The sequence below is a fragment of the Trifolium pratense genome, linkage group LG5 (genome assembly GCF_020283565.1).
Source record: "Trifolium pratense cultivar HEN17-A07 linkage group LG5, ARS_RC_1.1, whole genome shotgun sequence".
Taxonomy (NCBI): Eukaryota; Viridiplantae; Streptophyta; class Magnoliopsida; order Fabales; family Fabaceae; genus Trifolium; species Trifolium pratense.
Window position 1 is genome coordinate 43,418,513 of NC_060063.1, and position 26,487 is coordinate 43,444,999.

At 31.5% G+C, this 26,487-nt stretch overlaps 2 protein-coding genes and 1 pseudogene across 2 annotated transcripts; all 3 read left to right on the plus strand.

Moving 5' to 3' along the window:
* The first annotated feature begins 3,584 nt into the window (after positions 1-3,584).
* On the plus strand, positions 3,585-4,414 carry LOC123883071 (annotated as a pseudogene).
* A 2,305-nt stretch (positions 4,415-6,719) lies between these two features.
* Positions 6,720-13,472, plus strand: LOC123883072 (salicylate carboxymethyltransferase-like). Its single transcript, XM_045931766.1, has 4 exons — positions 6,720-6,882; positions 11,259-11,666; positions 11,985-12,239; positions 12,796-13,472. The coding sequence occupies exons 1-4, from the start codon at positions 6,811-6,813 to the stop codon at positions 13,177-13,179; spliced, it is 1,119 nt and encodes a 372-aa protein (XP_045787722.1). The 5' UTR covers positions 6,720-6,810; the 3' UTR covers positions 13,180-13,472.
* A 5,176-nt stretch (positions 13,473-18,648) lies between these two features.
* On the plus strand, positions 18,649-22,722 carry LOC123883073 (salicylate carboxymethyltransferase-like). The gene is made up of 4 exons (XM_045931767.1): positions 18,649-18,893; positions 20,297-20,704; positions 21,014-21,268; positions 21,865-22,722. Exons 1-4 carry the CDS (start codon positions 18,822-18,824, stop codon positions 22,246-22,248), a joined length of 1,119 nt encoding a protein of 372 aa, XP_045787723.1. The 5' UTR covers positions 18,649-18,821; the 3' UTR covers positions 22,249-22,722.
* Positions 22,723-26,487: the final 3,765 nt, after the last annotated feature.

The window sequence follows — 26,487 nt, forward strand, 5'->3', positions numbered from 1 at the left end:
GAAATATGCCACTGACGAACAGATGCAACAGCAATAAGAGTGCGAATAGTAGTCATCTTGGCCACAGGAGCAAATGTTTCTTCATAATCTATACCATATTGTTGAGAGAATCCCTTAGCCACCAAACGAGCTTTGTAGCGCTCAACTGACCCATCAGACTTGGTTTTAATCTTGTATATCCAACGAGACCCAATAGCACGTTTTCCTGGTGGAAGAGGTACTATGTCCCAAGTATCTGTCTTGTGCAAAGCAGCAAGTTCCTCATTCATAGCCTTTTGCCAAAGGGGATCAAGAATAGCTTCTTTATAGGAAGATGGCTCAAATAAACTGTGAACAGAGGTTAGGAAAGAAGCAAAAGAAGCAGAATAAGTTGAATAAACAAAATCAGGCAACTGAGTAGACTTACGATCACGAAGAGGATAACGAGGAGGATGTGGTGGTGAAGGAGGAGGTGGTGGTGGCGACGGAGGAGGTACAATAGGAACAACAGTCACGGGAGGTTGTTGAGTAGTCGTTGGGGCAGAAGGGACATATGTATCTGGAGTAGCCCTAGTACCATCCCTGCAGTTCTCAAAATTACAGTCACTAGAAATATCATCATCAATGCCAAAAGGATCAATATTAGTTAGTTCAGACCTGCTAGGAGTATTCGAATCAGAGGAAAGAGAGAAAAAAGGTATGTGCTCAAGAAACACAACATGACGAGAAACATACAGTTTTTTTCTCGAAGGATCAAAACAACGATAACCCTTTTGACCTTCACCGTAACCAAGAAAAACACATATTGTTGAACGAGGAGACAATTTATTACGTTCTACTTGTGGACGAAGAACAAAACAAGTAGAACCAAAGACTTTCAAAGAAGAATAATCAGGAGTGGAACCATACAACTTTTCAAAAGGAGACAAACCTGAGGTGATTAATGACGGAATTCTATTAATAGCATGAACAGCTGTGCGAATTGCTTCGCCCCAAAACTCACATGGAACTGAAGCAGACAACAAAAGTGAACGAGCAGTTTCAACAATATGACGATGTTTCCTTTCAGCAACGCCATTTTGTTGAGGAGTATCAGTACAAGAAGTTTGATGAATAGTACCATCATAAGCAAGTAACTTAAAGAATTTATTAGAAGTATATTCACCACCTAAATCACAACGGAAACACTTTATGACAGCATTATGTTGGGTTTTAACCATAGCACGAAACATATGATAAATATCAAAGAACTCAGAACGATTTTTCATAAGATAAACCCAACAATAACGAGTATGATCATCAATAAAGGAGACATAATATCTTGACCCACCTTTGGTAAGAATCGGTGATGGACCCCACACATCAGAATGAACCAAATCAAAAGGTGCTTTGGACACCGAAACACTTTTGTTAAAAGGCAAGGCAGAAAATTTGGCAAGTTTGCAACCACAACAATCAGAAATATCATTAATTTGAAATTTTCCTAAAGCTCCAGTAGAGGCTAAATATTTTAATCTAGATGCTGAAACATGACCAAGACGAGAATGCCACAAATAAAATTTAGAAGATGATAAATTCAAATGAAAAGATGATAAATCAATAGTGGCAGTAGAAGTTGAGGCTACGGTATCTGGAACTTTCAGCTCATCCAAAACATAAAGTCCTCCATGTCTACGACCAGCCCCAATCAACCTCCCAGATTGTGGATCCTGCACATAACAATGAGTGGAAGAAAACATAACCGAGTAACCAGAATCACATAATTGACTAACAGAAACAAGACTCAATGTGAGATTAGGAATATAATAAACATCAGAAAGAAACAAATTAGATGTGGACACTGACCCAATTCCTGCTATTGGCATAGGAGTGCCATCAGCCGTCATAACTGACATCGATGATTTAGAATTTAAATACAAAAAAGATTTATGATCATATGACATATGATGTGATGCTCCAGAATCAAGGATCCATATGGAAGAAGAGATACCTGACAAATTAGATGGGGTTAAACCTTTAATAGACGAGACAGATGTAGCATGTGGCTAAGCGGCAAGAAACTTTTGGAACTGCTTAGCAAGATCAAATACTCGTGAAGTAGTCTCATATGGATATACACAATCAATACCAGAACTAATAGGGAGAGGAGCAACCAAAGAATGAGTCATAGCCATATCAAACACACAAGTTATACTTCAAGTTCCCCTTTTAACTATACTCATTAACAAATTATGCAGATACAACCGAATGGAAAAGGTGGTCACCAACAAAATGCAAACAACTTTAAACAAATTGACTTCCAACTGATTGTACCAACCTTTAATTGTTGATCAACCAAAACAATTTGCAAGGCCTAATCCAATTTCTCAATTGTTCCACTCCACCGTTCAACAAAATTATATAATTTGTTTTCAATTTGTCACCAATCACAATCAATTTCAGATCAAATAAAATTCCAAACACACAAAAGGAATGAACGAAGAGTGAAAGCAAATCAAAAAAGGCATCATACCAATTACTAATGCAATCCGATCAAGTGAGGCGGCACGTTCCAAAAGAATCTTTCAATTTATCAAAGAAACACAAGAGCACCGTACCTTCCAAAATTCAAAGCAATTCACCTTAACATAAAAATACCAATTTCACCTTTAATCAAATTGTTTCTTCCAATCAATCAGCGACAGAATTCATTGAACTAACACAAATTGCAAGTGCCAACAAAAACACAATCCTTGTAGCCGCAACAATCCTTCTTGTAGCCGCAAGTAAACAACTTTCCCGAGATCAATAATAATCAAAGACCAAAACAAATACATTCCCAAACATACAAACTTTTGAGAATTCGAAAACGGAAGCGACAAATAGTTTAAGACGGATCGAAATAAGCTCTCGATACCATGTTAACAAGATTGAACATATAGAAACATAGAGAAAGAGAAAGACCCTTAAACTTAGGGTTTCAATAGAATAACAAAACTTAGGAACAAATGAGTTATAATAGAGTATATAAACTAAAGATTTGAAAAGACCACATTACCCTTACATAATAATATAATTATTATTATCTAACAAAGCATGCTCCCAATTTCTCCTCAGATCCATCGCAAATTGCGCATACATAGCTAGCTACTAGAACTACCTTCCGAAAAACTCCCACCTCTCAAACGGGAACGGATCATCTCATGTGTATTTTACACATAAGAGAGTAAAGTGTAATCTCTCTCATACTAGAGTAAGGTGATAATATTTTTTATTTCTTTAAGCAAAACTGATAACATGTTAAGTTCATAGTAAATTAGATATATAATAAAAAGGCTTAAATGCAGTTTTAACCTCCCTTATTTTAAAATTCGACATTTTACCTCCCCATATTTTACGTTTTTTTAGGATTCTGATCCAGCATGTTAAACGAGCCTTATGAGAAATGGACCCTAATCGAATGGACCCTAATAGATAGATACATAGATTGTACCTAAAAAAAATATAGACACATAGATAGGTTGGTATAAATCTACTAATGAACAACTTACATTAATGCAAGATGACTCTATGGTATCTTATAAATAGAAACCAATCTCATTATTTTCTTATTATCTCACATCACATCCAATTTTTAAAGATGAAAATGATTCAAATTATTCTTTTCATTTTCTCTCTTATCTCATACACCTCAATTTCAAATGCTACTTCTTCTATCAATGATTTTTGTGTAGCAGACTTATTGAATCCATCAACCCCTTCAGGCTATCCATGCAAATCAGAAACAATAGTAACAGAAAATGATTTTGTGTTCTCTGGCTTAGTAGCTGGAAACATGCAAAACTCATTTAAAGTTGGATTATTTTCTGTAAATGTCACTAATTTACCAGGTCTCAATGGACTCGGTATCTCAGGCAGCAAGAATAGATATTGGTTTTAATGGATCTGTACCAATGCATACTCATCCCGGTGCATCGGAAATACTAATCGTTTTTCAAGGTCAAATTACTGCTGGATTTATTACACCTACAAAACTTATTGTGAAAACTCTTAATCCTGGTGATGTTTTTGTTTTTCCAAAAGGACTATTGCATTTTCAACTTAACACTGGTGTTGGAACAGCAATTGCTTATGCTGCTTTTACTACCACAAATCCTGGTATACATTTAACTGATTTTTTGTTATTTGGTAACACGTTACCAACTCCAACTGTTTCAAACACCACTCTTCTTGATCCTCAACAAATTATGAAGCTTAAGGCTGTTTTTGGTGGCAGTGGCTAGGAATAGGATATTAGTTTCTTATGAAATAAAACTTATGTGTGTTCTGTTATTATGTTTTTATAATGTCAATTTTCATTTTAATAATATTGTATGGTTCTTATAATATGTCAAATTTTTAAGATGAATTCTTCGATACACGTTTATTTAAATATGTACTGGTATGCTTCTTGAGGTCACTACAACATTTTTGACTTTTGGCAACGAAACAATAGGCAACGTGTGAAAAGTAAAAAATGTTGTAGTGGGTGGACAACAGCAGTGCTTGTTCTATCTATGCCATTGATGTTTCTTATTGAGAGAGTTTGAAATAAAAAGTAGATTTTTTTTTGGAAATACAGAGGGTATAAGTCGGAAAAAAACAACTAACTGTGTATGCACGATCTTTATTCTTTTTTATGTTTCTTATGTATATTTTTATTTTATTTTTGATTATTTCTGATACTCGTGTTCTGTATTCTATAGACCCTTACTAGCACCATCCATATTTAAATGCACTCACCCACCTCTTCGACGAAGATTTCCACCCAAATTAAAGGCACTCTTCTTGTCTAGGACATTCCTAGTGTTCAGCTCAACAACTTGAGGATCCAGGTCGTTATAACTTATACATCCACACCTTTTAGTGATGGTTGTTTTCTTTATTTTTCTAAGTAATTATTTTCTAGGTTACGTTATGCAAACCAAAAAATTAGAATCAAAGGAGCATTATAGTTGTGTTGCATTAAAAAATGAGTCTAACTCAAAAATGAGTCTAATAGTACTATTTGGACCAATTCTCATTTACAAAGCTAGGATTGTGACCCAACCTCGAATTGAGTCTAAAAATGAGTCCACCTAGTAGCAGCCCTTAGGATAAATTTAGAATTGCAAATATTACTCCTCCACACACAAAGCTAGGGTTGTTAGGGGCGGATCCAATCAGGTGTGAGAGGGTGAATCTATACTCCCGGAATTTTCAAAATCTAGATCGATAATTCTATTTATTTCAATTTTGCACCCCCTGAATTTTTCAATTTGCACCACTAATCCTGAAAATCATTTCTTCCCGCGCGTCAATTAATGGCTGACTTAATATTAAACCATATTCTCTTGCATAAATATATATTTATATTTCTTTTGTCTCTAAATAGTAACTATAACTATGATTAATAATTTTACAAAAAATTAATATATATTTTAATATTTATTATTTTATATAATAATTGTTTATGTATATAAAAGTTTACACACCCTCTTATTCAGGATCTGGATCAACCACTGAGGCTTGTGACCCAACCTCAAATTGAAACAATCACTTCGAGAAAAATACCTTGCTTTGAAGTGCTTGGTGATAAGAATATCTGGGTTGGCCATGATCACCCTTGGTTACCCAACATGAAAAGATTAAAAGCGGAAAGTTTTTTAAAACCAACCCACCATCAATATTGTGCATCACGAGCTTATCCTAAGACATCCAATAAATACTTTTATTACGCATACCTAACTTACCCCACCAAAAGAGTTCATATTTTTTCAATGATAAAATGAGCTGTCAATACAACATTGTCTTCTAGAATTGTCAAAAAAATAAATAAATATTATCTTCTAGAGAAATAGTTTCACTGATAATGTTGAAACATTATCTTCTTTATGGATTGTAAACAGAACAAATAAGGTGTGGTCCTTAATTGATATGGAGTATATCACATTGCCATTTGCCAGCAATGATAGTAGGATGCATAATAGATAAGGGGTATTATCCTCAACATTGGTCGGGTTCGTACTGAAAATTGCAAAACAAATAAAAATCGTAATTATTTAATTTGGATCCAATTTCGACTATCTATATCTTCGGTTTGTCCGGGTGTTGGGCTGTACGAGTGAGATATTACGGGTTAGATTGAAACTTTTTTTACATCTAAAACTCCATTATTCAAAAAATATTAATTTTCAAATAGTTCAATATATATCTTTTACACAATGTAACAAAGGATAGAAGAACTAAATGAAAAAACAAAGAGGGTGAGAAACAGATACTTTGTTTCAAATTTGTAGATTTAAAGACAATAATAGATCAAGTAGAAGAAAAGTATAAAAATATAGTTCGCACCTCATTCATCAATATATTATAAGCTTTTAAAATATTACATTTTACTCCTATATCGAAGATGGATAAAAACAAAAAAACGAAGAGTATACGAGATTTACTTTTATTTGACATTTAGAGTGTCTTGGACGAACTAATATAAAATTTAACAATTATATAAATATTATTCTTTTTATATTTTGTTTTTTGTTTACAATGTTGCCTATGAGGATCGAACATAAGACCTCCTACATACTGCTCAAAGCTCTTACCACTAAACCAAACATAGTGACTTTTTTTTTATATTTTTATAATTATTAATAATTCTTTCATTAATAATTTGTAAATCCAATTTCACTTGTCTCTATATTTTTTTAAGTAGTTAATCAAACTTTTTATTAATTCTACACGTCAATATATATATACACACACACCCTCGAACATAAGACCCGTTATTACTTATTAAACACAGAGAATTGAGAAAGGGGGAAATAAAACGCGAGAATGAACTTGGGGCAGGTGCACATGAATGGAGGTGATGGAGAAACAAGTTATGCAAACAACTCATTTTTCCAGGTATATATATGTACATAAAAAGACATGTTGAGTAATTGTCTCATGTTAGATTGTTTTACACCTTCTCTTTTTTTTCGTTTTTTCGACACATTCAAAATTGATGAGATTGAAGGTTTGTTGTTTGTTCTTTCTTAACAGACGAGAGTGAAGAGAATAATGATGGATTATGCATGTGTTTCAAATTTTAATCTGAGTTTTTTAGAGTTAACTAGGAAGAGATCCGTGCGAGGTAATTACGCCTATATTTTTGGAAGTTATTGCTAAGAGTAATGCTAAGGACACACTCTTTAACACACACCAATCACAATTAGTCATGTCATCCCATTTTAATTTCCTTTTACCGGTTACCTGTTCATTTTGGACACCATCTTTTTTTTTTTTTTTAATTTTTAATTTTGATTTTAACTTCATCTTCTTCAACGATGACTGTTCATGTTCTCTCATGTTCAGCAAAATTGAATCAAATGAAACCCAAAGTGATGCAACTTGTTGCATTCAGATCGAAAGTATTATTCCTTGTTTAGATTTTGTGCATACACTCCTCAATTCCTTTCTTCTCTGCCATTTCCATTATTGACTGAAACATAAGATTACTTTCCAAAACATGCAAGTTATGATGAATCTGTAACTAGATCTGAAAAATATTGCTACAAATACAGAACCCATCTCATCAAATGACTACAGGAACTCTCGACCAAGACATTGATGGTCATCGGAGCTTACAAAATGACGATACGATGGCGGTAACAAAAACGCGATGGGCTAAGTTGAACCTTGCGAGAAAGACGATGAGCTTGCACAATACAAATCAGAAAGAGTCAAAGAGCCATGGACAAATCGAAAGGGAAGAAGCCATGGAACCATGTAGAGAAGAAGAACCGAAAATTTGCAGTTTATTATTATTTTTTTTTTCAAAAAAAAAAAAACAAAGTTTTTGTTGTTGAGCAACTTGTTCTACCGGTTAACAAGTAAAGGGAAATTAAAATGGAATGACATGACAAATTGTGATCGGTGTGTGTTAAAAGAGTGTGTTAAAGAGTGTGACCCTATCACTACTCTTTTGCTAATTAAAATTGACAAAATGAATTTATTTAATCAGTATTACGAGTCAGCAGTATAATTTGTCTGATGTATGATTTATTTAATATATATCATAACTATTTTGAAATTGTTATAAGTTCTATAAATCAATAACATACTTTATCCCATGTAAGATTTATTTAGTATATGATAGTTTGAGATTGTTATGAGTTTCATGAATCAGTATCATAATTTGTCTTATGTATGATTTATTTAATATATATGATTGTTATTTTGAGATTTATATGAGTTATATGAATGAGTAACATAATTTGTCTCATGTAAGTTACACTACCACTATTGTATTTTATCCCCAATAGAAAAATGCTAAACAGTGCCCCGGGCATTGGTTAAGCATTTAAAAATAGAAATTATGTCTTAAAATACGTGCATTCAATACAAAGTATAAAAAATTGTCTTTTCAATATTAATTTTATTTTTTATTTCCTTTCTTTGTATGCTTAACAAGTGCCTAATGACACTGTTTAGCATGACCCTTGCTTATATATATAGTAATTTTAACATACAAAAAAATATGCAAATTACACTACAAAATTTTTAATATGCATTAAAAATATAAATAGGTGCTTATAAAAATGATTTGGTTGATTTAAAGACAGACTCGCCCTTGGGCGATAGTATCTGTTTGAGAAAAATAATTGAGTGGACATGGGCACGAAAGAAATAAAGTTTGATTTTTTTGATTGCACGAAGGCAAAAATTTGATTTGATGAGTTCAATTATTTTTATAGTTTTTTTATGTTAAAAAAAGAAGAATATATTTATGATTGAAAAATAAATTAAAAGGTCGGGGGTGCAGAATAAATAACAGCGGGTGTAAAAAAGTTAAAAATAGCAAAAGATATTCATAAAATTTACAAAACAACAACACTGTATTTTTAAGAAGATATCTATTATGCAAAAAAAAAAAAAAAACTAATCAGTTTCAAATTGAAAGCTTAAATGTTATTTTTCGCGTTAATCATTTCTCCATCTGAAAAAGATAGAAAAAAATTAACAAAATATTAGACTACAAGAGAGCAATATCCAAATAATAATAAAAAAGCTTGAATAATCACTACAAGAAAAAGCCAATTTACCGGCCGCTTTTAGCCCCCACAAAATGGGAAAAACGGCCACAAAGTTGAAAAACTGACGAATTTACCGGCGGCCAATATCGGCCGGAAAAATGGTCGCTGGTAACACTTACCAGCAGCTTAAGCGGCCCAAACTGATGGCGCAGTCTGACAGAACTTAACGGCGGCCAGAACCGCCGCAAACCTATGACACATACCTGACACAAACAGTCACACTTACTGGCGGCCATGACCGCCACAAAATTATGGCAATTAATGACACGCACAGGCAAACTACCAGCTAACTTAGCGGCGGCCTGGACCAGCTAATTTATTTTAATTATTTTGTTTATTAATTTATGATAAAAAAACATTGCATAAACACTAAAAAATACTTACAAGAGTAAAGACCAAAGATAGATTGATGAAGAACAAACACTAGAAGAAATTTGGAGAAAAAAACATAGAGAGAAGTAGAAGAAAATTGTAGAGAGAGATTGAAATGGTGGAAATGAAATGAGAAGGAAGGAATGGGTATATATAGAGGCTGCTCCTGCCAACGTATTAATTTTTTTTCAAATCCGGTTTTACTAACCGGCGGCCAAAGCCGCCGCCGCAAAGTATAACAGATAACTTTTTTAAAATTTGCTTGGAACTTACCGGCGGACAAAGCCGCCACAAAGTTTAACAGCTAACTTTTTTGAATCTGCTGTCAACTTAACGGCGACCATAGCCGCCGCAAAGTTTAACGGCTAACTATTTTGAATTTGCTGGCAACTTACCGGCGGCCAAAGCGGCCGCTAAGTTATGGACCAATTTTCAAGACCTGACGCATTTTTTTCGTGGCGGTTTAGGCCGCCGGTAAGTTGCCAGGACGCACTTAAATAATATATTTTAATTTTGCGGCCATTTTCCTTCATTTTGCGGCATCTAGAATGGCCACAAACTTTCCGGCGGCTAAAACGGCCGGTAAGTGAATATTGAATCGGTCAAAAGATCAATGTATTCTTGTAGTGAATATTTTGTGATTGTATGAATAGTATTTTATTTGTTGTGACGAAATAGATGCTTTCAACTTTCCTGCAAAAAAAAAAAAAATCATTCAAGCTTAGATTATGAAATTGGAGTAAGAAAAATAAAGATTAAATAAAAGAATAGAGAAGATGAAAGAAGAAGGAAGTGATATGAGTGATATATAAATATGTTTAATTTGATATTTGAAATTTGAATATTATAATTTGCCTCCAAATTCATTGTAATAAAGGTGACAACTTTTGACAACATGAGCATTTGTTTTCACATGTATTTGTTTTCAAGAGCAACCAAGTGGCCCATGGCTCAGTTAGCTTTTAGACGTCATATTTGACCTCATCTGGCAATTTCTTAAATAAGAACAATTTTGACTTTACCTTGAACTGCACATTTCTTATATTTATTAGATTGAAGAATGGAGTTTGAGTCCCTCACAAGTATAGTGGTGATAGTAGTAGTAAGTTAGATCTATGGTTTTGAATTTTGAGAGACTTTAAAAGAAATTACATGACTTGTGGTGAGATAGAGAAAAAGAGAGGAGAAAATTGACGGTTTGATTCGGGGTACATGAATTGGTTCAAGTAGAGTCTTGATCTCTTTAAGCATCTGGTCAGGAGTTAGATTTCTCGCTCATAAGTATTATTTTATTTTATTTTTGCTTCCAACATATTTGTTGACGGGTTTTAAGCCCCAATAAATTATTGAGGGCCTAAAACCCCCAATAAATTATGCAACCAATTGAAATTTTCTTGTAGTGGAACTTGCGAACTGTGTTGATAGTATTTGCAATTACATGACTATGGTAGAAGATGTAAAGGAATTTATTTACTACAAGAAAAATTGATACTTAAAAATAATTACTGATATATTAATATTTATATAATACTCCCATCCCATATACATAGGAACTACTAGAAACTAAGATCAATGCTATGTTTGGTTTTGAAGACAAAGAAATTAAGAGGGAAGAAAAATACATAAAGAGGGAAGAAACACAAATACGAAAACATAAATTCTAATGTAACTTTTTGTAAAAAAATAAAATAAAAATTTTAATGGAACTTTATTATAATGGGTTTCTTTAATTTCCTTAGAGATACTAATTAGCATTTTCCATTTATAAAATAGATTAGTAATTTTTAATGTGTCGCAAATGTGATAATTATTTTCATTTTTATGTTCTTGTAGGAAAAGGCAATTTCTTTGACAAAGTCTATAAGAGAGGAAGCCATAATTAGCCTCTTCTCCAAGACACTTCCTAGAAGCATTGCAATTGCTGATTTAGGTTGTTCTTGTGGACCAAATACTTTGTCTGTGATATCGGAAATTATCATCGTTGTCGAGAAGTTTTGCCAAGAATTGAATTGCTCATCTACCGAATACAAGATTTTTTTTAATGATCTTTCAGGGAATGACTTCAACAGCGTGTTTAAGTCACTTGACAATTTTAAAGTGAAACTACTTGATGAAATTATCAAAACTGAAATGGGTCCTTGTTATTTCTTTGGAGTTCCCGGATCTTTTTATGGTAGAATTTTTCCTGATCGAAGTCTAGATTTCGTGCATTCGTCATACAGTCTTCATTGGCTATCAAAGGTTTATATTATTGAAAATGCATTGAATATCTTCAAGTTTTTTTTTTTTTACTAAATGTTTTGAAGTTTTAGAATTTTTTCACAAAATTTTTTTATTTCCTCTTTTGTTTCCTTAACAACCCTTAAATCTATACTCCATCCGTCCCAAAATATAAAGGAAAATTTACCAACCAAAATTGATGTATTTAATCCAAATTTTTAACCAAATACATCAACTTTATTTGACCAACTTTTCCTTATATTTTGCGACGGATGAAGTATATTCGAGCATATAAATATATGTAAACATGTGTTTTTGTTTGTTATGTTGAATTATTAGGTTCCCGAGGGTCTAGATAACAAGGGAAACATTTACATTAGTAACACAAGTCCCTCAAATGTTGTCAAAGCATACTACAAGCAATTTCAAAAAGACTTCTCAATTTTTCTCAAGTGTCGCGCAGAGGAACTAGTTGAAGGGGGTCGAATGGTACTAACGATCATTGGAAGAAGAAATAACGATCCATGTGACACGGAATATTTATGCGACGATTGGGAGGTTTTGGCTACTGCTCTAAATGATATGGTATTACAGGTATGTAGCTAGATAGATATCATATTATAAATGAAAGTAAAAAAAATAATCATCCAATAAATAATAAAAAATATATATTATTTCATAAATACGCGCACTTTTCTATTTATTGTACTAATTCGCCTTTTGTAATACTTTTCATCGTGTAACATATAAAAATGAGTGCTTAAAATTAGGCATGACAACATAATCTACTGAATTCACCATTAGGCTCAAGACGGGGACTCAAATTTCATTCCAGATACAATTTGAACGGCTGTTGGTGCTTATTTTTTTGTGGAGTTTGGAGTGTGGTAGACAAAATCCACCTCCACTCCTCCCCTTGCCATACCTATTTTAAGGGAAACGGGTGAGAAATTAACAATCCTTATAAATTTGCACGCTATTAAAAAAAACTACAATTGTTGTCCTAATTAATGTTTGGTTTGTTTTGTTTAAAAAATTATAATTATAATAAAAGTGATAATCTAATAAAATAATTTATAGATTATTTTAGAGATTTATGAAGTAGGGAAGTTGATTTGTGCTTGTCTAATATGAATATTGTATGCTACAGGGGTTTATAAAGGAAGATCAAGTAAATAATTTTAACATTCCTCATTATTATCCATCTCCATATGAAGTTGAATTGGAAGTTCTCAATGAAGGATCATTTGTCATCAATCGCATAGAGTTGTTTGAAACAGATATAAGTGCTTCTAGTGATAAAAGTGATTTTGATAGTGAATCTAAAATGTCTCGATTATTACTTTGTGACAAGATTGGATATAATGTCGCACGTTGCATGAGAGCTATTCTTGAACCTTTACTAGTTAGCCACTTTGGTGAAGCTATCATTGAAGACATTTTTAATCGTTACTTGGAAATTTTGATTGATCAAAAACCCAAGGAGAGAAAGAATTCTGTTAATGTTACCATATCATTGACAAGAAAGGGATAGTATAAGCAGATGTGGATTGCCGACAATCAATGCAGCTACCCACCGTTAATAAAAGATGGAAAATGATAATTTTTAGGTGAATTCTTCGGTACACGTATTATGTGGAAGTGTACCAGTACACTGCTGAGGTGGCAAACATTTAATGCATATTTTATTTCTTTATTAAGTTTTCTATTTTAAACACTACTTTTTAATATTTGCAAATGTATCATTCACATTAATATAATCATCAATCATGTTCCACAATAAATCAAAGCATATCAAATCTTTCAACCTAGTTTTTTTTTTTTTAACAAGATTTAAATATTTCAATCCTTCAATATTTTCACCGTTTGATTAATTCATGGGTCATATAAAATGTGTACATCCTTTATGTATCCTTGGATTTTTTTTGAATAATTTTTTTAATATTATTAGTTTATAAAGTTTAATATTTATCGTTTAACCATATATTTACTTTTTTTACAAAAAAAAAAAATTATAATTTTTAATATGTGTATATATTTTATTGTAATAGTATTAATTTTTAGTGGTTCGTAATATTTTATAGGGTTAAATAAGTTTTTAGCCTCTGCAAAATTATTAAATTTAATTTTTCATCTTCATAATAAAATATCATATTTTTATCCCTACTAAATTTTTATGCATGCAATTATAGTGATGTTGTTAAGTTTATGTGTATTTATGATTATTTTGCAAATATAGAACATTATAGGAAGTTTGTCCAAAAATAAGGAGCTCAAAATTTGATTTTTAGGTCAAAATATTTGTTACCTTTATCTTGATATTTTGATATAGAAAATTCATATTTAATTCATACTCGTTTTGAAAAATACTAAAGTTTTGCAATAAACTTTATATATTGATCTATTCTAGACAGGTGTCGCGGCGTGAAAAATCCTCGAGTGTAAACACTCGGAAAACAGAGTCGCCACCGAATTTTATTTATCCCAAAAAGGAAAAGGAAAATATCGAAAAATTAAACCTCCAAAAATGAAAAACATGTTTACAGTCAGGAAGATTATACTCCCTCCGTCCCAAAAAGAATGACCCATTTTGAATATATGTACTATTCATATATATTATTTTGACCATATTTTTCTACTAATAAATAAAAATAAATATTAACATATAAGATGTTGTTAGATTCGTCTCGATGATTATTTTCAAAATATCAATTTTTTATAATTTTTACTATTATACAATTAAAGATATTAGTCGCCAAAGTTATCCATTGGCATGCGTGTTTCGGTCAACTGGGTCATTCTTTTTGGGACGGAGGGAGTATATGATTATCGAAGTGGTGAATGAATGAATAGATGATAATAATAATGGGTTGTTTTGGGGGTATGATTGCAGGACTTGGTTTTGGTTATATGTTTAAGACTTGAGTTGTTATTTTGGTTAATTTATTTATGTTAAATTGATGAATACGTTGTTTTGGGGTAGTGCTGGAGATGGAAGATGATTTCTGTAGGTTTCTCGATAAAGATTGCCTTAGATCTGAATCTGTGACAAACCCAGAAATAAAGCTTTCACACAACCACTCACATGGCCAGTGATGAAGGTTGCTTGTGAAATTAATTGGGTTTTAATTTTTGAGTTTAGTACATAATATAGAGATTTATGTTATATGAATGTGTATTTGAGTTAAAATTGATTTTGGATTTATGGTGAAGGTATAAAGATGATGATGAATCTTCTAAATGTTTTTTGCTACCATCTGTTTATTCATTCGAATTCCGATCATCAAATTTTTTTTATTTGTTTGTTAGTCCAATTAGGTGATATTGAACGGTCGGATTGATTAAATTTTAAATTTTTAATCAAAATTGATAGTTTCGGTTAAAGTTCATGACTCTTTCATTAAAAATAAGTTTCTGATGTGACTGTTACTACAATCTGTCTATCCATTCGGAGTCCGATCATAAAAATTATTTTTTTCATTTGTTTGTTAGTCCAATTAGGTTATATTTAACAGTTGGGTTGATTAAATTTGAAATCTCCGATCAAAATCGATAGTTTCGGTCAAAGTTCACGACCCTTTCATTAAAATAGTTTTCCGGTGAGACTGTTATTAATTACAATCTGTCTATCCATTCGGAGTCCGATTATCAAAAAAAAATTATTCGTTTGTGAGTCCAATTTGGTGATATTAAACGATCGGATTGATTAAATTCGAGTTCTCCAATAATTGACTTCACTATTTCAACTATTAATAATCTTTCAAAAAGAATCATAGCACTATTAACTATTATCGACATTAAATATAAGTCTTTCAAACATCATATATATAGTATAATCAAAATTTAACTATAACCATCATTATCAAAAAAAAAAAAAAACTAAATCAAATTTAACTATAACCATCAATATACTTTCAATTTTAGATGTCACACAAGTTCATTCTACACTTGCAAAATTAATCACAATTCTATGTATTGAAAATTTCTAATATTTAAATCAAAATTCATAATTCGATAAATACGATTGACGTTAAACTTGGTAGGAAGAACCATGGTAGGGAAGACTACGGTGCAATCACTATTATAAATAAATTTAATTTTTTAATACTTTAAAAATTTGTTTATGAATTAAATATATAAATTGTCAATTTTTTTTATGTCAAAAAATATTAAATTTATTTGTGAACACTGTGAACGAAAATACAGTACTAGTATATTGATAATTGATTTGATATAAAATATTGTAAATAAATTTTAGTATAATGTGCAATACAGATCTTGAACCGTGTGCATGGATTTTAAAACTTCCTCTTCATTAGTTTTGGTAAACGCAATGCTGCAGGGTCTTTTTGATAATTAACAAAAGTTTCATTGCTAAAATTGAAAACAAATTGTCATCTTAATGACATTGAAAGTGGATATTTCTCTACCACTCTCTCGGTGACAACTAGGATGGACTGATTAGCCCAATTTTTATGGATGGGCAACTAAGTTGTCGCCATGTTTTAATTTATGGAAAATGTTAATATGTGCACCAAGGGCACATGTTAAAAATACAAAAGTAGTAATATTTTCTTGTAACTTGTGCATTATACTTTTTAAACATTAAATTTTTTTATGTTATTAAATGCATATTTTTATTTTTAGATACCTTAACATGTGCCCTTGATGCACATGTTAACATGACCCTTAATTTATTTGTTCCCTAGATCTTATTATAAGTGTCATTCTTATACTCCCTTCGTCCCACAATATAGGTAAAAAAAATATTTTCACACTTATTAAGAAAAGTAAAATATGATAATTTTAAGGTTGACTTTTTGTGTGTTTGTTGAAATAAGTTTATGTATATAAAAGTTTGCACACCCTCTTATTCAGGATCTGGATCCACCACTGAGGATTGTGACCCAACCTCAAATTGAAACAATCACTTCGAGAAAAATAACTTGCTTTGAAGCGTTTGGTGATAAGAATATCTGGGTTGGCCATGATCACCTTTGGTTACCCAACATGAAAAGATTAAAAGCGGAAAGTTTTTTAAAACCAATCCACCATCGATATTGTGCATCACGAGCTTAATAATTATATTTCTTTTGTCTCTAAACAGTAACTATAACTATGATTAATAATTTTACAAAAAATTAATATATATATTAATATTTATTATTTTATATAATAATTGTTTATGTATATAAAAGTTTGCACACCCTCTTATTCAGGATCTGGATCCACCACTGAGGATTGTGACCCAAACTCAAATTGAAACAATAACTTCGAGAAAAATACCTTGCTTTGAAGTGTTTGGTGATAAGAATATATTGGTTGGCCATGATCACCCTGGGTTACCCAACATGAAAAGATTGAAAGCGGAAAGTTTTTTAAAACCAGCCCACCATCGATATTGTGCATCACGAGCTTAATAATTTTATTTCTTTTGTCTCTAAATATAGTAACTATCACTATGATTAATAATTTTACAAAAAATTAATATATATTTTAATATTTATTATTTTATATAATAATTGTTTATGTATATAAAAGTTTGCACACCCTCTTATTCAGGATCTGAATCCATCACTGAGGATTGTGACCCAACCTCAAATTAAAACAATCACTTCGAGAAAAATATCTTACTTTGAAGTGTTTGGTGATAAGAATATTTGGGTTGGCCATGATCACCCTTGGTTACCCAACATGAAAAGATTGAAAGTTTCTTAAAACCAACATTAATATATATTTTAAGAATATTTGGGTTGGCCATGATCTGATATTGAAAAAATACTTTTATTACGTATACCCAAATTACCCAACATTATATCTTCTTTATGGATTGTAAACAGAACAAATAAGGTGTGGTCCATTAATTGATATGGAGTATTTCACATTGCCATTTGCCAGCAATGATAGTAGGATGCCTAACAAATAAGGGGTACTATCCTCAGCAGTGTTCGGGTTCGTACTAAAAATTGCAAAACAAATAAAAACCGTAATTATTTAATTTGGACCCAATTCTGACTATCTATATTTTCGGTTTGTCCGGGTGGTGGACTGTACAGGTCGGTTATTACGGGTTAAATTAAAACTTTGTTTACATCTAAAACTCCATTATTCAAAAAATATCAATTTTCAAACAGTTCGATATATATCTTTTACACAATGTGACAAAGGATAGAAGAATTAAATAAAAAAACAAAGAGGATGAAAAGCAGTTACTTTATTTCAAATTTGTAGATCTAAAGATAATAATAGATCAAGTAGAAGAAAAACGAAGAGTATACGAGATTTACTTTTATTCGACATTTAGAGTGTCTTGGACGAACTAATATAATTTTTTATTTTATTTTTTTGTTACAAAAAGAGGGCAGAGCCTAAAAAGGAAACTAGAACACTACGCGAACACTCCGAGGCATGCAGGCGCCGGATACATCATAAAAAATGAGACTTTGGAGTTCTCTAGGAGGACTCTCTAGAACATGCAAATCAAAAAAATCAAAGTTAGACTGAAATTAGTTAACCATCAGCTGATTTATTAACTTCTCGCCATGTATGGTTAAACTGAATATGTCAATTTATGTTCTTGAGATCACGAATACGCTTGATCAAAGTAGGAATATTTTCGTTAACGTTGCAGTTTCCTGTTATCATGTCGACCAACATCATCGAATCACTTTCTACTTGAAGATGGATAATTCCTTGCCTACGAGCTAAATTCATTCCGATGTACATGTCCCACATCTCAGCATGGAGCGCATCGCATGAGCCAATTTTACGCGCAAAACTGCTCAAACAATTACCATAGCTATCTCGAAGGAGACCGCCATACCCTCTAATATAAAATATAACGATCATATAAATATTATTCTTTTTATATTTTGTTTTTTGTTTAAAATGTTGACAATGAGGATCGAACATAAGACCTCCTGCATACTACTCAAAGCCCTCACTACTAGACCAAACAATCTGACTTTCTTTTTATATTTTTATAATTATTAATAATTCTTTCATTAATAATTTGTATATCCAATTTCACTTGTCTCTATATTTTTTTAAGTAGTTAATCAAACTTTTTATTAATTCTACACGTCAATATATATATACACACACACCCTAAAACATAAGACCCGTTATTACTTATTAAACACAGAGGATTGAGAAAGGGGGAAATAAAACGTGAGAATGAACTTGGGGCAGGTGCACATGAATGGAGGTGATGGAGAAACAAGTTATGCAAACAACTCATTTTTCCAGGTATATATATGTACATAAAAAGACATGTTGAGTAATTGTGATATCACTCATGTGAGATTGTTTTACACCTTCTCTTTTAATTAGTAACTTTATCCATAACTTTATCCATGTAAGATTTATTTAGTATATGATAGTTTGAGATTGTTATGAGTTTCATGAATCAGGAGCATAATTTGTCTCATGTATGATTTATTTAATATATATGATTGTTATTTTTAGATTGTTATGAGTTCTATAAATGAGTAGCATAATTTGTCCCATGTAAGTTACACTACCACTATCGTATTTTATCCCGCATAGAAAAATGCTAAACAGTGCTCCGGGCACTGGTTAAACTTTTAAAAATAGAAATTATGCCATGAAATGCGTGCATTCAATACAAAGTATCAAAAATTATCTTTTCAATATTAATTTTATTTTTTATTTCCTTTCTTTGTATGCTTAACAAGTGCCCCGAGGACACTCTTTAGCATGACCCTTACTAATATAGTAATTTTAACATACAAAAAAATATGCAAATTACACTACAAATTATTTAATATGCATTAAAAGTATAAATAGGTGCTTATAAAAATGATTTGGTTTATTTAAGGACAGACTCGCACTTGGGCGATAGTATCTGTTTGAGAAAAATAATTGAGTGGACATGGGCACGAAAGAAATAAAGTTTGATTTTTTTGATTGCACGAAGGCAAAAATTTGATTTGATGAGTTCAATTTTTTTATGTTAAAAAAAGAAGGATATTTTTATGATTGAAAAATAAATTAAAAGGTCGGGGGTGCAGAATAAATAACAGGGGGTGTAAAAAAGTTAAAAATAGCAAAAGATGTTCATAAAATTTACAGAACAACAACACTGTATTTTTAAGAAGATATCTATTATGGAAAAAAAAAAAAACTAAGTGGGAAACATGGCCACAAAGTTGAAACTAAGTGGGAAACACGGCCACAAAATATTAGAGAGCAATATTCAAATAATAATAAAAAAGCTTGAATAATCACTACAAGAAAAAACCAAGATCAATGGTAAAGGAATTTATTTACTACAAGAAAAATTGATACTTAAAAATAATTACTAATATATTAATATTTATATAATACTCCCATCCCATATACATAGGAACTACTAGAAACTAAGATCAATGGTATGTTTGATTTTGAAGACAAAGAAATTAAGAGGGAAGAAAAATACCTAAAGAGGGAAGAAACACAAATATGAAAACATAAATTCTAATGTAACTTTTTGTAAAAAAATAAAATAAAAATTTTAATGGAACTTTATTATATTGGGTTTCTTTAATTTCCTTAGAGATACTAATTAGCATTTTCCATTTATAAAATAGATTTGTAATTTTTAATGTCTTGCAAATGTGATAATTATTTTTATTTTTATGTTCTTGTAGGAAAAGGTAATTTCTTTGACAAAGTCTATAAGAGAGGAAGCCATAACTAGCCTCTTCTCCGAGACACTTCCTAGAAGCATTGCAATTGCTGATTTAGGTTGTTCTTGTGGGCCAAATACTTTGTCTGTGCTATTGGAAATTATCATCTTTGTCGAGAAGTTTTGCCAAGAATTGAATTGCTCATCTACCGAATACAAGATTTTTTTTAATGATCTTTCGGGGAATGACTTCAACAGCGTGTTTAAGTCACTTGACAATTTTAAAGTGAAACTACTTGATGAAATTATCAAAACTGAAATGGGTCCTTGCTACTTCTTTGGAGTTCCCGGTTCTTTTTATGGTAGAATCTTTCCTGGTCGAAGTCTAGATTTCGTGCATTCCTCATATAGTCTTCATTGGCTATCAAAGGTTTATATTATTGAAAATGCATTGAATATCTTCAAGTTCTTTATTTTTTTTACTAAATGTTTTAAAGTTTTAGATTTTTTTTTTATTTCCTCTTTTGTTTCCTTAGCAACCCTTAAATCAATACTCTTTTCGTCCCAAAATATAAAGGAAAATTTGTCAAACAAAATTGATGTATTTAATCTAAATTTTTAACCAAATACATCAATTTTTTTTGACCAATTTTCCCTTATATTTTGGGACGGAGGAAGTATATTCGAGCATATAAATATATGTAAACATGTGTTTTTGTTTGTTATGTTGAATTGTTAGGTTCCCGAGGGTCTAGATAACAAGGGACACATTTACATTAGTAACACAAGTCCCTCAAATGTTGTCAAAGCATACTACAAGCAATTTCAAAAAGACTTATCAATTTTTCTCAAGTGTCGCGCAGAGGAGCTAGTTGAAGGGGGTCGAATGGTACTAACGATCATGGGAAGAAGAAATAACGATCCATGTGACACGGAATATTTATGCGACGATTGGGAGGTTTTGGCTACTGCTCTAAATGATATGGTATTACAGGTATGTAGCTAGATAGATATCATATTATAAATGAAAGTAAAAAAAATAATCATCCAATAAATAATAAAAAATATATATTATTTCATAAATACGCACTTTTCTATTTATTGTACTAATTCGCCTTTTGTAATACTTTTCATCGTGTAACATATAAAAATGAGTGCTTAAAATTAGGCATAACAACATAATCTACTGAATTCACCTATTGCGTGTGGGTGCGGGTTGGGAAGAGAAACATGATCCCCATTAGGGTCAAGACGGGGACTCAAATTTCATTCCAGATATAATTAAAACAGCTGTTGGTGCTTATTTTTTGTGGAGTTCGGAGTGTGATAGACAAAATCCACCTCCACTCCTCCCCGTTGCCATACCTATTTTAAGGGAAACGGGTGAGAAATTAATGATCCTTATAAATTTGCACGCTATTAAAAAAAACTCCAATTGTTGTCATAATTAATGTTTGGTTTGTTTTGTTTAAAAGATTATAATTATAATAAAAGTGATAGTCTAATAAAATAATTTATAGATTATTTTAGAGATTTATGAAGTAGAGAAGTTGATTTGTGCTTGTCTAATATGAATATTGTATGCTACAGGGGTTTATAAAGGAAGATCAAGTAAATAATTTTAACATTCCTCATTATTATCCATCTCCATATGAAGTTGAATTGGAAGTTCTCAATGAAGGATCATTTGTCATCAATCGCATAGAGTTGTTTGAAACAGATTTAAGTGCTTCTAGTGATAAAAGTGATTTTGATAGTGAATCTAAAATGTCTCGATTATTTCTTTGTGACAAGATTGGATATAATTTCGCACGTTGCATGAGAGCTTTTGTTGAACCTTTGCTAGTTAGCCACTTTGGTGAAGCTATCATTGAAGACATTTTTAATCGTTACTTGGAAATTTTGATTGATCAAAAACCCAAGGAGAGAAAGAATTATGTTAATGTTACCATATCATTGACAAGAAAGGGATAGTATAAGCGGATGTGGAATGCCTACAATAAATGCAGCTACTCACGGTTAATAAAAGATGCAAAATGATAATTAGTGTTGAGAATAATTTTTTAATATCTTTATGATTTATGATTTATATTTATGTTTAGAATATTTATTATTTAGATTAGTTTGTTATTTAAAGATATTATTTGGGAAAAAATAAAAATCTCATAAGAGGATTTGATTTTTTTTTTTTTATTTGAATTTTCTACTATCCAATTTGGGCTCTGTCTACGGCACGCGAGTTAAATTCAACGGCCAGATTAAATCAAGGAAGATCTGTAGGTTGTTGTACTGTGGTATTGAACTTAAACAACTAGTTGATTATAATAAAATTATTATTAAGTTGGCCGAAATCAAAGTGGTACAATCTGGATTTTTAATGTATATGAAGGGTGTTTTTTTTTTTTTTTTTTTTTTTTATAACATTAATCTCCTCAATCTTCTTCTAAACTCACAAATTAAACCACCAAATTACTAGCATCTGTTTATTTATTCGGAGTCCGATCATCAATTTTTTTTTTATTTGTTTGTTAATCCAATTAGGTGATATTGAACGGTCGGATTGATTAAATTTTAAATCTCTAATCAAAATCGGTAGTTTCGGTTAAAGTTCATGACTCTTTCATTAAAAATAAGTTTCTGATGTGACTGTTACTACTAAAGGGATTTAAGAGGGGTTTTTCAAAATAATTAATCCTCTTAGCGGAACAATCCCGATGAACGGATCTTGATTAAACCATTAATCACAAATCAAAGAACACAAAACCACAAGTTTATGTGTTTACCTCTTGAAGTGCAGAATCTTTGAGGTAGAAACTGTTTCTGATCACGAGCAAAGCAAAGTAGCGATGCATCTACTCAGTCCACACGAACAGAACATCTCCAATGACCGGTGCTAGCCAATTTCACCAGAGATTCAGAGAGAATAGGGTTTAGAGAGCGGCGGCTAGGTTTCACTTTGTAAATTAGGTTAAAAGCATACAAAACTTCATCACAAGGGTTCTATTTATAGAACCACTTGTGTGGTCATCAAACCAAGCATTGCACCGTACCTTACGGTGGACCGCATTTCTCTATTTTCATAAATTAAATAATAAGTCATACTTAATTATTTAATTACTAATAAGTCCTACTTATTATTTTATAAATAAGTCTTACCTATCTATTTCTCTCATCTATCTGTTCTTTGTGTGTGACCCTATAGGTTCTCGTAACGTTGGCGATAATATTAAATCACATATTTAATATTATAAACAGTGAGCGGTATCTAGCAACACATCATTGCTACCCAAGTGACGAGAATGTCATGTGATCTGACGAAACCTTTATGTGATAACGATCGTGTGTATAATTACCCCTTTGCCCTTATGTCTATATTGAACACAAGGCATAGTATGTCACCCTTGCTAAGTTCAATATTGGGCCCATAGACATATCTCCTGTTATGTAGGAGGGGCAAATTTCATCTAGGTCACTCATGTCCCTCAGCATGATTCGTGGAATACCCATCAACCAACTTTATAGTCATCCTGTTACGGATAACGTTTGAATGGCAACAAGGTAATACACTCCTACATCTAGGGTACATAGTGATTTCAGGTCGAAGGGTGGAATACACCATTATCACTATGAGAATAACTTATGACACTTTTCATAACATAGTATGTAGTATTCTCATGGCGGGTCAATCCAATATAAATATTACTCCTAACATTTATATCTATGTGAAGACTTGATATCTCATATCCATGACTCGTGAGATGAGGTCATCAGTCTACTCACATAATAGTCTCTATGTTTTATCGTTATCCCACATCACAGTAAAACTTGACTATGGATACTTTAAGAATAGTGTCCTTATGTTTAATGGAGTCTCACTATTAAGTCACACTTAATGTTCCATTAATTAGACTAGCTATTCTAGGGACTTTATTAGTTTCAAATAAACATAATAAAGTAATGCCTTATTATATATATTAAATATATAAATCAAAGTCATCATACAAAAGACGATTCTATCAAAATAGATTGGCTTTTAGGGCTTACTCCAACAACTACAATCTGTCTATCCATTCAGAGTCCGATCATAAAAATTATATTTTTTCATTTGTTTGTTAGTCCAATTATGTGATGTTTAACGGTCGGATTGATTAAATTTGAAATTTTCGATCAAAATCGTTAGTTTCGGTCAAAGTTGACGACCCTTTCATTAAAACTAGTTTTTCGGTGAGACTGTTATTACAATCTGTCTATCCATTCGGAGTCCGATCATCAAAATTCTTGTTTTCATTCGTTTGTGAGTCCAATTAAGTGATATTGAACTGTCCAATACAAGATTTTTTTTAATGATCTTTCAGGGAATGACTTCAACAGCGTGTTTAAGTCACTTGACAATTTTAAAGTGAAACTACTTGATGAAATTATCAAAACTGAAATGGGTCCTTGCTACTACTTTGGAGTTCCCGGTTCTTTTTATGGTAGAATTTTTCCTGATTGAAGTCTAGATTTCGTGATTCCTCATATAGTCTTCATTGGCTATCAAAGGTTTATATTATTGAAAATGCATTGAATATCTTCAAGTTTTTTATTTTTTTTTTACTAAATGTTTTAAAGTTTTAGAATTTTTTCACAATTTTTTTTTATTTCCTCTTTTGTTTCCTTAACAACCCTTAAATCTATACTCTTTTCATCCCAAAATATAAGGGAAAATTTGTCAACCAAAATTGATGTATTTAATCCAAATTTTTAACAAAATACATCAACTTTCTTTGACCAATTTTCCCTTATATTTTGGGACGGAGAAAGTATATTCGAGCATATAAATATATGTATACTACTAGAAAATTCGCTTTTAGAGACCGAAATAATTCGGTCGCTATAGAGACCGAATTAGAGACCAAATTTCGAGTTTCTAAGTTTAAAAAAAAAATCGGTCGCTAAGTAATTATAGAGACCGAATTAGAGACCGATTATTAGCGACCAATATTTCGGTCGCTGTTAGAGATCGAACTAGAGACCAAAAGTTTTAGCTTCAAAGTAAAAAAAATCGGTCGCTAAATCGGTCGCTAAGGGATTTTAGAGACCGAATTGGAGACCGATTATTATGAGCGACAGTAGTTCCGACGCAAAGTTTTTTATTTTTGCCAAATCACCCAGAAGTTTATTTAATTTAATACTAATAATAAGAATTATTAAATTAAATTAATAGTAGTATTATTTTATAGAACAAAATATTATTATCATTATTATTATTATTAAACTTTTTTTTAGACCGATTATTATTAAACATAAAAAAAAATTGCAACACCCAGAATTGATATATTCCATCACTCTCAAAACTAAACTAATTGACTCAGAGCTTATAAAAAATAAAATAAAAAACTAATTGACACAGAGAAACTAAAACTTTAGCTTTGAGTGTGGCGTCCTTGCTTCGAGTTCGGGAAGATGACGAAGAAACGAAACCCTTCGAGTTTGATTTTGTCGTTCACCACCAAATTCCTCTACGTTGGTTACTTCAAATCCTCAAATCCCTATGACTGTTGCTTCAAATCTCATTCACTGTATGGTTAATCGCGGAAAATTGATTTGAAGTTTCATAGATTGAAGCTCATGTGCACTTTAATCGTTCCACCTCCCATTGCGAAGAACAATCGATGGCTCAAACAAACTGTTCTGACCCTAGCTTCAGATCCAAACCCTAGAATGTAAGTTTCCTTTTCATCATCTCCGACCTTTTGATTTGATATTTGTCTAGCTTTAATTTTTCAGTTTATAATCGATGATCTTAGTAAGATATCTTGTTTTATGGGTGAATGAGTGATCAAAGAGTACAATATTTGATTTCACTTTGAAATGGTTCTATCTATGGTATGTGTTAATTGTTGAAATTTGGTAAGAAATTTGAATCATGGTTCTAGGGTTTTAATTTTGAGGATAGAAGGTATGTTTCTGAAGAGATAATTTAGTATTGGTTTCTATAATTTTGTTACATTTAGATGCATATGCAGATAGATGTTATGCTCTAAAATGATGATCTCAATTTTAAGTGTCGTTGAAGAAGTAATGAGCTTAATGTGACCAATTGTAATTGGTTTGGGAGCATTTGAATTCCACACCTGTAAAGAAAATGGGGAAATGGGGAATTTTGCAGCATTTTTGGGGATTTGAGAATGATTTATGCATGATATTTTAGACTGGTTTATGCTTGTTTTA